The sequence below is a fragment of the Varroa jacobsoni genome, unplaced genomic scaffold (genome assembly GCF_002532875.2).
Source record: "Varroa jacobsoni isolate VJ856 unplaced genomic scaffold, vjacob_1.0 scaffold_617, whole genome shotgun sequence".
NCBI lineage: Eukaryota > Metazoa > Arthropoda > Arachnida > Mesostigmata > Varroidae > Varroa > Varroa jacobsoni.
The window spans coordinates 177,760-190,575 of NW_019213519.1; the positions used below are offsets into that span (position 1 = coordinate 177,760).

The following is a 12,816-nucleotide window of genomic DNA, read 5'->3' on the forward strand; positions in this document are numbered from 1 at the left end:
CGGCGTCAGTTATGTATGTCTTTGTTATTTTCCCTTCGTTCCACACTTTTACTTCGACAATTTTAGTCAACTCCCTTAAGAAAATCCCTTAATCACAAAAATGAAAAAGAATTGAATTTTATCAATAAGATTTGGATTTTATTAATAATATAGCCCTCGCATAATCGTCCTATCTTGACGATTACTTACTATATAATTAATACCTAAACTGACTACTTATTATAACTTAATATATTATATATCAGAAGCCCTATTGCATTCGTTTCACCATCAGTGCTACTACATCCACAGTTGATCTATTATAGAATCTCGGTCTGCTTTCATGTTTTTTTCGTCTCGTCAGCAGAGACCCATTGGCAACGATGAGGCGGCATAGAGCTCTAAGGTATTGCAGTGGGTAATCACTCGATTTTTGCTACAAGAACATCAATAATGAGTAAAAAACAGGATACGTTACATAAAAAATGATTGATGGAACGGAAGATTTCTTCCTTAATTATCTCTTGCAGATTTATCTTTTTTGCCTCACTAGAGAGCATGGAGTATACCAACGCTTTGTGATTTAGTCATCGTCAGGATTCTCTTGCTCCCGTTCACTGGTACACAAGTATACTGAGTTTATATAGAATGACAACAAAACCGTATTAACCTACATTTGAGATACACGGATGCGATAAAAATGTGTAGACGATAATCGCTCTTTTTTTTGGCAGGTTGCTATGTGGCTTGTTCCCAAAGGAACCACTGCGTCCCAACTCTTAACTCAGGGACCTTGTCTGTGCTCGCCAATCGACAAAGTCTTTCAATTGTGGTAATTGGCAGTGAAACTACCCGAGCTGTCTCGGGATTGTTTCTAGTATATCTTTGATATGACCTCATTGAGGGATACGCTTGATAATCTTGACACTTCCTTGTGATTTGTATTTTCACGATGCACTACTTTGATAATGATGATGTATAGGTTAGGTGGATTACAAAAGCCCCCAACTGACGAAAAAATGCCATATAACTGGAGCGAGAGAGAAATAGCCCTCAACGCGAACGCCAGTAGATATATTAAAAACGGGCAGTATACCTTACATTGTCATCATGTACTCCAAGCAACAATCGACCATCAGCCATCGTCCTTTGCTAATTGAAGCCTAGCTTCTCGTCTATTGATCAGTCCTTGCGTTACGGAGCGATTGCCTTCTGTGGCAAACAATGGTGTTAGTATTTATTAAGTAGCTATACTTACACCAGCTTTTCGCGCTCTTTAGACCCTGAGCGGTATATGACACACACCTCCTTACCTACTACGTTAGCTATTACGTTGCGATTGCCATAAGAAAAGCACGAAGTACCTTCCTGTCGTTTCAGCCTTGCTTAAAGTATTTACAAGCACACCGTATTTAATTTCTATCCTATTTGCCGAGGAGGGGAATGGTCGTTCTACATATTAGTCCGTTTCAGCTAGGATATTTTGCTTCGATCCCTCATTATGACATCACTATCATCAGACAAACAATATTTGTACCTAAACTAAGACAGGGTTGGCCAAATATGGCGTATCCTCAGTTTAAGCCCGAACGACAAATTATAGTTGCACAAGGGCAAAGCTTGCGAGTGCCGGTTAATGTGTACAACCATGTGATTTTTCTGGTCGCTGATTTAATCACCGTGTACTTACTATTCAGTCTCATATACACACGTATATAATCTAATCCAATGTCAATGTATTTAAAAATCTTCGTGTTGAACGACGGTAGCAACTGCGTCCTCTTCGTCGTCTGCGTCTGAGTTTTGGCTACGCGTATTTGAAGAACTCCGCCTTCCCGGTACATCTACAAACAGCATCTACAATCTACAATGTCTACATCGACAAATTTATCTGACTTTAAGCCTGCAGCTCAATAGAACGCGACACCTATGACTGTGAGAATCATAGTGCTCACTCGAAGGACAGCAACAAGGCCGCCCGTACCGAACACAAGTATTCCCTCAGCGTCTCTGTGGGTATACAATAGACTTTGCTGACACGAATGAAGATCTTTCATTTATATACCGTTTTCGGCTGTTCCGTATAGTCCTATGTATGTCTCTCGGTGAGATCCCATCACTAATGCAACGACCCCAACATCACAATCGCTTTCATCGCACGAACACGCACATACACCCAAAACGGATGCAATTGTCCGACCTCGTTTCCTGGATCCTTTTCGCTAAGCAACTGTAGACAGTCAGCGGCTGTAAGCAATGCCTAAAATTTATTTTTTCGCCAAAGAATCGTCGTGTCATACCCCGAAAACTTCTGCGACCTTAATCTGAACTTGTAGAAACTCTTCACCCATTGGGTACAACGCATTAACATTCTCTCCTTTAATTAGAACTTCCTTAATCATTAACCATTCAAAATTATATAATATGCAAGCTTGGGCGAAAGTTGACTGGAAATTTAAAAATAAACTCTTGACAGTTTGGGATCCTTGATTTTATCTTCTTCTGCTCCCTATTTTTATGATATTTTACCCTCCCGTTACCTTAACAGGAGAAGAAGAAAGACTCTTCAACCGTCAAGAACTTGTTTAAACCATCAGGCAATCCTGAACTATCAATTACTACAGTTCTCCTCTAAGGGGTCTAATATATATATATAAATATATATGTATATATATATATATATATATATATATATATATATAACGCAACTTGATACGTTTCACCTGGCTGTAGCGTCTGTTTAAGGCTATTGCTTTATTCCTTGCAGCATTCATCCCTTTTTGGCCGGATCCCCCGTCTTCATCGACCCCCGACACCACGACACTTAGCCGAGCGGAACCTATCACTGCTACCACCTTGTAATCTATGTCAGAAATATCTGCCTCAGTTGTTTGGTTGTCAATGTTTTACCATAGTAGAATATGGTACATACAATATTCTACGCACGTTGAGACTTTATTCTTGCTGTAACATTTTTGCCAGAATTTTCTTTGGGCATCCGTTGGACGAGAACAGGCTAAATTGTGGACTCAAAATTGCACAGGGGGGCCTTTTTCGACGAGGTACTCCCTGTCGACGACTTCCTTGAGGAGGCGGCCTTTGAGGACTCGCCGGTAGACGTAGCCGCTGCTGATTTAGCAGAGCTACTCGAGAAAGTACTTTGTTGAAGCTGTTTTGCTGTAACGTCTGAATCGTTTGAATTGAAATTGACTTTGTTGGAATTACTTGAGAGGTTGCTTGGTGGTCGGGAAATAGGCTGGGAATGATCGTGGGTTTTGGAAGCGCGGCATATTGACGGGGTAGAAGCGGCAGTGGAACTGGCGGTATTGTTAGTCGAGCTGCTAGTCGTGCTCGTGGAAGGAGTAGTTAGATTGTTATTCTTTTCGGGGGTCGTATACGCGCCGGCATCGGGGCTAGCCGGTGCGGATGGGGTTCCACTAGAGGATTCGAAGAAGGCACGACGTGCTTCTGCTATCGACCTTCGGGGGGCATATAGATCGACCTTCGAGTTGGCCGACGCGGGAGATGCAGATGCCATTATAGGATTTCCGTTACTTGTAGAAGCGTTCACATTGATATCTTCGGCGGGATGGATACCGAGTCGCACGGCGCACAGGGATGCGTGGTCTAACTTACCCGGAACTAGAGCTAGTTTTTGGCACACCCGTTGGCGACGCTCCTGAAAACGTGCACACCCGATAAATATAGAAAATTATGAAGACTGGCGAGAAAAAGCTTGAAAAAACGGAAAGTTGGGAAATTTATGGTAAGTCGATGTTTTTCAAAGACACTATAAATAGGCATTTAATAGCGGCACAAAGTGCTCGCAAAATATAATATCAATAAAGGATACGAGCTAGACGAAGTATATTAAAATTATATCAATAATAATCATTGTGAATGTCCACGTTAGATATATATATCCGACACTGGATCGGGTCTTATCGTACCCTCAATAAATGTTAATACCATTACCAGGAATATTTTCATTGTGGTCTATCCAGTGTCTACGTGTTATTTACGTACCTTCTCTTAGCCTAACCACCCTTATACTCAACATGAATGTTACTGCGGTCAGACCAGCCAGACACATAGGTTCAACCTCCACCTTACATGCGTTTAAAAACATTGAGACCTTGTGGTCGAAGGAAGCCGCACGTATTTCAGCACTGCGCTATTCCTCAGGGAAATTTTGAATTGTAAATAGAAGGAAAGTAGCAACGGCGGAGCATAGGAACAAGAATGCACCGCCCACTGATCAAGCACAGCGCCTTGAGCTTTTCTACAAGCGGTGAACGGCAACTTTCTAGGATTCTAGGAAAGATTCTAGGCCAAGCCAGCAAGTTTTTGCAGTTAGGCTTTTCGCTAAAACGGCCTTCCTTGGTGATCATAAGCTATGACTGACAACGAAGCACACAGGATAAGGCACGCCAGCATAAAAATAGACATAAAAAGGACATAGATGCATATGTGAGGTGTATTCGCCAAAGTATTTACGGGTTAAGAACGAACAAAGGAAAGGTACACGGTGCCATGGGCTGGCTGTTTTTATGACTTGAGACAATTATCCCTCACTACAATTCCGTATGATGAAGACCGAAGCGTTTGTAAAATGGTATTGTACAACACAAAAGTAGACAGAAGTAGATGTGTGTCAGTTAGCACTTAGGTCTATCGTTGAAATCGGTATATAGCGCGCAGTTCGAATCAGATCGCTTTATGTGTCATTTTATATCAAACAAAGAATCTGTCTGAATTGATGTATGTACTTGTATGTACGAATCAATACTCTCTAGTTTCTTCTACCGTCGGGAAAAGATATTAGTTCATACGCTGTAGTGAATGGAAACACATAATTAAAATATAAAGATAAAACAAATGTTTTAGATTTACTTACCCTATTTGTGCAGTGTTCGTCCCTATACAATTCGGGATCTTCAAGGATTCTTCTCTTAGCCATCGTCAACCTGGTAGCAAATTCTACCATACGTTCACACACCTGTCACGGGTTAATTCATTAGTAAACGATAACAAACATTCGCCTTCCACCGAATGATAACAACAATTGCTATCTATCCATTCATCTATGGGCGTTACTTCACGCTAGCTACTAAATTTCGTTACATATGCTTGCGGATGATGCTTAACATAATCTTCAAAACAATTGGGATCTTCATTATCATCAGCTGTCGATGACTTCTCGTCAGTTATCGCTGTCAGTGTACAACACAATACTTGTGATCATCGTGCACGACCCCATAGTTCTCGCGGTTGCTCAGCTCTTCGTTGAAATTGAGGTAGCTGTCCCGCCGCACGGCCATACAGTCCGGTCAATAGCTAGTTCGTGCTCGACATATTGCGCCCACGAATTACTCGTTTCGTTGCTGTTGATGCACGCATCGGAGTCGTACGATTCTGCGCTGCTACCAAATCCATCGTATTCGTCTCGACCTGAATCAGGGCTGCCACAGCCTACAAACTAGGTCATCAGTGGCGAGGATGCTATCTATCATCGGTGCTGAACTGTAGCAGAGACAGCGTTGTTTACGTGTGTAGAGGCTCCCGGGCCTCTGCGGTTAGTTAAATTCTTCTCTGCGTAACTGGGTAACCTGCTTGACGTAGTCAATGTATTTCCCAGTCTACAGAGCATTAAGGGCTATCGTAAGATGCGATTCTACGACAAAAACTAGATGTTCGGGTCGAAGAACGAAATATTGTTCGAGATGTGTTGGACAAAAAAGGGTGAAGAGAAACCTTCCCTGAACAAAGAGGCATCGGCCAAATGCATAATAATATCGGTCATATCAGGTTTAATAGACCCGTTAAGGACAGATCATGAAAGCTTGTAGGCTAGCAAGTCCAATGAGCCCTTTATGGGAAACCAACGTAGATCACGCCTACTTTTTGATAACATCACTGTCGAAAAAGATGCCTTCGATTTTGATTGTTGAAGTAGATGTGTGTGAGTTAGTATTTAATAATAAGTGGCAGTTTTAGATAACAATAATATTTGACCTGTTTGCGATGTGTGTTCGTGTGCCTACGTATGCATACCGCTGGGTCAATCTTTCGACCGTTAGTTGCAAAAGATTCAGTTTGATTCCAGATGCACTGCCCTCTCTAGTGTGGCAATCGGCATCAGACATTTGCACTACAAGGAATCGTCACACTTTGGCCTGACTCACTCTACAGCGTTTGGCCCATTATCGGTTAGCTTCCAAGTGCACTGATATTTACGCGTTATACTAAATGGCGTTACTTATAGATATTTGGTACGAAGGCAAACGATAGCAGTTTGATATCGGCTTTTTGTAGATGCCTGCTTGCTTATCAGATACCCGATTAAGTGGGTATTACCTGTCGGGCATCCGTGGCACTTCTTTCCTGTTCTTGACCACCGACACCGTGTCGCAACAGGTCTTCCATGCGGAGTAGGGTGAGAGCGTGCCGCTGATGAGCCTCCACAATTGGCAGGGAATTCTAGTGTTTGTAGTAAAATCAGACGAATAGAAAGAAAAAAACATCGGAACAAAACAGTAGTATGTTAAACCTACGATATTTTTGACTCGACGGCACGGACCGGTAAAATTTGGTGGTTAGACATTACCAGAAAAGAACAAAATCAAGCATCTTAACCCAGCCATGCCCAACTGCTTGGGAAATTTTTCAAATCTGCCTTTTCGGCCAAAGCGTCATGCGCATAGGCTCAGATCACCAGCCTATTCGCTCTGTTTAAACAAAACATCTCTCACAACGGCGCTAACATAAAGCGGGCAGACAAGTGAATAGATCTATTGGGTTAGTTTAATGAAGCTCTATTCGTCCACCCAAAGTGCCTTTTAAAGATCTAGCCCGGTGAGACGCTGCGTTAGCGTCCGCTCTATCTCAAGTTATCTTCTACGGGCTTTTTGCTCTGCTTACCCACAAGGCAAGGCCATAGTCCTTAAACTTGACGTTTTAACTGCTTGTCGTGTCCAACACGAGTTTCCCCTAATACTGACCCGCTCGTTGGACGATGCGATCCTGTGGCTGGCCGAGCGTTTCACGCTGGCGCCGGCACCACTCCGGTGGTTCAAGGTGCGTTCCCGTTCTCCTCGGCCACTGCCGCCTCGTTCTGTTCCACTGGCTCCTCCGGCTGACACAGTTCTCTCCTCTGAACCGCCAGGAGGCGCCTTTTTCGCCAGCGCGAACTTGCCAACGACGGGGTCAAAGTTGTCTGAGATGCCGTCCGACGTCAGAAAAATAACATCACCTTCTTCGGCGAGACTTAACGATAACGTGAGGTTATTCAACTCGGGATTTTCTCCATCAACTGGACCCAATGCCCCAAGAGCGTCCCGCATATCGCGCATAGAATAGATATCATGAGATCCTGAAGATAATTGCAAACGAAAAGCGAGGGCAAACGATAGCGTAAAGAACCAGAATATCTGAAACTATATAAAGTGAATCTGAAAAAATGTACTACTCGGGTATATGGCGTTTATGCTAATGAAGTGATACTGCTTCTTAGTCAATACAAATCTTAAATTAAAAAGAACGAAGGTCGCGAAAAAAAAAACAATTAAAAAATATTTTTACTCACTCTTTTGTAGACAAAGAAAGCTCATCCTTTGCTAACATAAACTTGAAAACGTAGTCAGGTTAAACTGTGTACTTTTTTTATTTGTATTAACCATTACAACAGGCACAATGTAACATTTACACAACTATGACTTGGCAAGAGGTTATTATCGAGAGTTCCTATCGAATTCACTTGAATTCAATAGGCCTGAATAGAGCTGTTTAGTATTGCCAAAGGACCTGTCAGAATACAGACTCAATGAGGACACTCTGAAACCAGTAGGCAGAAGAATGAATCAAGATTTCATTTATCGGCGTTTTTTTGCTAGTCAAGAGGCCTAAAGCATGTCTGCATCAATATTTGAGCCTAGATAATCGCCGATTTGTACGCAAACACATTGAAAAATAATCGAGAAAAATACCGAATTACGTGAAATTCATAGAACCTTTGATCAGTTGCTTGCAGTCACCTACAACAAAATTAAACGGTCTAACAGATGTCATGCCACGGCTGACCGTGAATCACGTACATCATCGTCGACAGAAGGTAGGACCACGCACATCTCCATTTTGGCCATGTCCAGCATAAATAATTTAAAGTTCCATATCTGTTAATTCTCACTTCGATTCGATTCTGTGCTATTTAAATAGCCAATTTTTTTACGAAGATCCGATGATAACGATCAAGTAAAATTCCTTACAATAAGGCGAAGCCTTATTTTCCACTTGAAAACAGTAGCTGCTATTTTCGGAATACAAGCATACCAGAGGATTGACTGAACATGTAGGCGCGTCCGATTGCTAGGTTTGAATATAATAAGTAAACGTATCTTAGCATTTTTCATCTTAATCTCCTTTAAAAAATTAGTTGGCTCATTAATATTATGAAGTCCGTTTTATTCTCGTGCAGTGAAGTGTACTTCGAACTCAGCCTTCAGCTCAGTGACTATGCCAGAAGAAATGCCACCTTTACCCATATAAGCCTGTTCGCAAGTGACCGCGCCCAGTGCCATAGGGAATTCAAAAAAAAAAAGTGGTTTCTGTTAGGAGGGGCTTCGAACGGGAGCACCCAGTTGGCTTGTAGCGGATGGTTCCCACAAACGCTGAGCTGAATAGCTTTTGTCGTTGTTGTTTGAATGAAGTTTTTGTCGCTGTTTAATGCAGTTAACCCAATTTCTCATTAACAAACTTCTATCAGCGCTTTACTCGTTGGCGACCTGATCCCGATTTGCCCCTAGAACGATCAGCTTAAGGCGGTTGGTTAGAATCCTCCTTGCCAACCCCTTGTGGCCAATTTCCACTTCAACTCTGCCTTTTTCCACTCGTTAACAGCACTTGGAATTTGGTCTGGTTTTTTTCACCATTTGGTAGCCATTCGTGGTAATTCGGACACGATGACAGAGGTCAGCTGGACGATAGCCTTGTTAACAATTACCTAGCACAGGAGTTCCGGCTGACGCAAGCGTTATTTTGATTAAATCGGTTTAGCCAATGACAGGATATCAGGAGGTGCGTCCCGCTTACTGGGAGAATAGACAGAAGCGGAAGCTGGTCGACTGAAGTACCCAACAATATTACAATCTTCTAATGTAATCGAAAACGAGTGCATAGTTGTTGAATCGCGAAAAGCTCGTGTGGTTACAATGCTAAATATATTGTCAACATGGCTCATGGTTACAGCAGTTGCAATATATTGATGAATTCAACTATAGATAACGATGGTATCGATTAGAACAGACCGTACAACGAACGGCTATCCTGGAACAGCATCGTGTCATAGATATGGTCCACAGGTAATGCGTTCAATTACGAGTTCATATAGAAACGTACTCTATAGACTGGGTACTCAAAAGAGTCAGGATGCATCGGCGTGCATCTTAGGAATGTAAGTTAGCTCAGTAAAAGTAATACGCCATGAAAGATTCATTTCAATCTGCCTTGACGGTCGTGTAACGCCTAGGTGACGTAAACGGGAACTCGCCTTTAGTACCACGACGTGCTGTAGAAAACGTGATATGTCTTGGTTGCTGCCGAACAACCTGCGTATCGATAATGTAAGCGAACGCGCCTCGGGCTTCGAGGAACAACTGCGACCGGCAGGCAACAACAGCCGACCGTTTTACGCCTTTGATATCGGAAGTCGCTAAACCGTTGCACTCGTTTGCTTGTTTACTGTTCACGCATCTCCCAAGAACAACATATGATAATGTGTTTATACTGTGCTCGTAAAATAGACTAGAAATGAATTATGGGGTTCGCATATGTGTTTACTCGTAGATGTCCTACACTAGCTATCCTACTTCAGTTGTTATTTACTAACAACTTAACTGACTCTCTGTATTTCGTTGCCGAACGAAATTATCTAGTTACGAAAACGCACAATTAGCCTGGAATCAAAGCTTTGTTTAATAGGAACCGTCACTCTCAATAGTCCTTTATACTAACTTTTTCGTAAGTTTAAATTAAGATTCATTTTGCTTATCGGCCCCACCGGGTATTAACGTAGGATAGTCTAGTCTTAGAAAACTATAATAACACTTCTGATTGATAAGTTTTCCGGTTGGCGCTGGAATCGCACAAAACTCATTACAAAGTTACAATAGAGCCCAACATCAAATGGATTTTGGAAACATAGGTCAGTGTTAAGACAAATAGCAAACAAAAATAACAAGCTTATTGTTACGTTGACATTGCATACCCAGTGTAACTTCTCGAACTCCATGTTTTTCGCTAAAGATGTAGGCAAACGAGTCTCCAACGTTGCAGACGCAAACGGCGAATCGTCCACCCTCTAATGGACAGACGACGCAGGCGCAGAGCGTCGTCAGGAGACCCTTTTTTTGCAAGATGAGATGGTGAGCTGCCTCAAACGAGCGGAGAAGGCAGGCGAACACGTCGAGGGTCGAGGACACGCTGTGAGCTTCACCGAACAATGCCCTAGAGGAAATAGAAAATAGGAAAATACCTGAGAGAAAGCACGAACCTCAACGTTTTTGGTTGACGTTTCATTGACTCTAAACAACACGTGGGCTTTACAGAACTTCAACGAAGGCCGGGATAATGCTATCGAAATAACTCTATCAATTTTTAGTAATCCAGAAATAACTAAAATTGTTGCTCCATTAATAATAACAATTGTGCTATGCCGAATGCAAATGCTCAGCTGGATTTATCAAGAAGATAGATTAACAAACAATGGGGATACGTATGTGCCGATCCATAAATTGCCCAGTAATAATAATAAATAAATTGCATCTACGGCTCAACTTTTTTATGCTGTAAGTTAGCCGTTTAGTGCGGTATCTAACGGCTTAGGTACCGATCGTCGAACTTGAAACGTGTTATTTAACGTCCCAATCTAGAGCATAAAGCTCAATATTCGAGTAGCAACCCGTCAATTTTGCAGTTCTATATTACTACTACTACTGCGTACACACAGTGCAACGTACGTATACATCTATATGTATGGTCGAAATTATAGGCATGTCTTCATCAAGCGTTCAGTCCCCGTCCAGATATTTTCAGAGGGTCGGGAAGTGCCTGCTTTCAAAACCAGTCAACTGCGACTTCGACTGCTATCCGCCGTTTAGAACACAGATCTGCAATTTTCTTGATCAGGTGGCAAACGGTAACGGCCTCAATCCCCGCAGATCATCAGCTTGTCGCAGATCTACTGACCAACTTCTGGCGTCATCTATCACCACGCTTTGACACTCACGTATACTCGTGCTAAAGTGTATAAGTACAAAAGTACATCTGAAAGGTATTGTCATCTAAAGGTATTGTCTCAGTGCATTATCACGAAAACGCGCTCGGGTTGTGGGAAACTCCGTGTAACTTCGAAAGACTCAACAATTCATTTGAAAGTCATATACGGCGATGCTGGCGAAGATGGTTCGTCCACGCAGCAGAGCTGCCTGCCTCTGCAACTCTCTTTGAGGCAAACCGAAACTCCGCCATCATTGGGGAATGCGATGATGCTCAAGCACGATCCGACTGCTATAGCAACGTTTACTTTCGGCCAGAGCACTACTAAAAAGTCATACGGCTTATACTTTTGCCGCTAATTAGGGTTCCTGTAATCCCAACGATCGCCATCGATGCCATACTAACAAGTAATTAGTACAGGATGATCAACGTTTCGTGGGGAGGGAACGAAGGGGAGGAATGAAGTCTGTTCTGGAATACGGATCCACCGGCATTTTCATCGCTCCAGACGCATTATATTACACAGACAGCGAGAGCGCGCAGCTTATCGAAGCCAGCCTTTCTACCAGTACAATGGGACACTTTCGATACTTCGCTCTCCTTTTAGACCCTGTCGTGAGTAACTGGTTCCGTCACTGCGAATTTCGACAGTAAGCTCAACTCTCGTTCGTTCAATCTAAGAATGTGAGACAATAAAAACGGTCTTCAAAATGTCCTGAGCACAATAAACTGCAAGTGGTGACTCTTTTTATTTCAATATCTACTTATTATTGAGCTGAATGCCATACTTTATGTCCTATTTAAGGCACAAGGATGTAATAGAAGTTGTCCGATACAATTACCGCACAGTCGGCCACTCGTATGGCACATATGTACAATTTGCATATGAATACCCGTTAAGCACAATAAGCTATGTAACGGGTATGTTCTTACTCTAATGACACGTGTTTCCCTGTTTGGTGTCAGCCGCCTCATTATAATAAGCGGCGTTATCCTCCGTTAAGACTTCTAATGCGCTGCTAGATTCCAACCACCGTCAAACTTCCGCTCTGTGCTTTGTTTATATTCCCTAAAGGCCCAATTTTATCCCATGCTCCCCAGACTCAATGGTCGACCTGGGTTAGCTCCCACCACGTCCACGAGGTTTTTGAAGGTCACATCGACGTTCCTAGTCAGTGCACCGCCCGGCTGGCCGACCAAACGAAGGACGAAGTTTGCACGAGCTCAATAGAGAGACAGGTCAAATTCTTAGTTGTGTTCGCCAGCTAGAGTGAATCACAGCCGTACAAAGCGTTATAAAAGGATGCATCATCCCGTCTCCTTGGACAACTATTCATTAATTTAACGTCAGACTACGCAGCCGTAGTGCGGACGGCCAGTCGAACTGGGTGTAGAGATGTCAGGTGGTTTCTGAGGTACATGCATACAATGCGAGAAAGTGAAAATAATAGTTACTGGCAGACATTCTTTTCCAATGGATTCGATAACAGCTAGATTCCATCCAATGGCACGCGGTTAATTGTCGTAACGGAAAGGAAAACTAAAACCGCCTTTTCAGTTGTCCTT

The 12,816-nt window shown here is 42.7% G+C and overlaps 1 protein-coding gene across 2 annotated transcripts in view; it reads right to left on the reverse strand.

Annotated features, from left to right (window-relative positions):
* Positions 1–116: 116 nt before the first annotated feature.
* LOC111261946 (PP2C-like domain-containing protein CG9801) overlaps positions 117–12,816 on the reverse strand; it is a 61,284-nt gene continuing 48,584 nt past the window's right edge. For both annotated transcript variants that reach the window (XM_022835857.2, XM_022835856.2), the window contains exons 5-9: positions 10,241–10,479; positions 6,981–7,351; positions 6,337–6,459; positions 4,877–4,978; positions 117–3,658 (exon numbers count right to left, since the gene is read on the reverse strand). In XM_022835857.2, the coding sequence (XP_022691592.1) occupies positions 2,996–3,658; positions 4,877–4,978; positions 6,337–6,459; positions 6,981–7,351; positions 10,241–10,479 (1,498 nt within the window). In that variant the 3' untranslated portion in view covers positions 117–2,995. The remainder of the gene's footprint in view (positions 3,659–4,876; positions 4,979–6,336; positions 6,460–6,980; positions 7,352–10,240; positions 10,480–12,816) is intronic.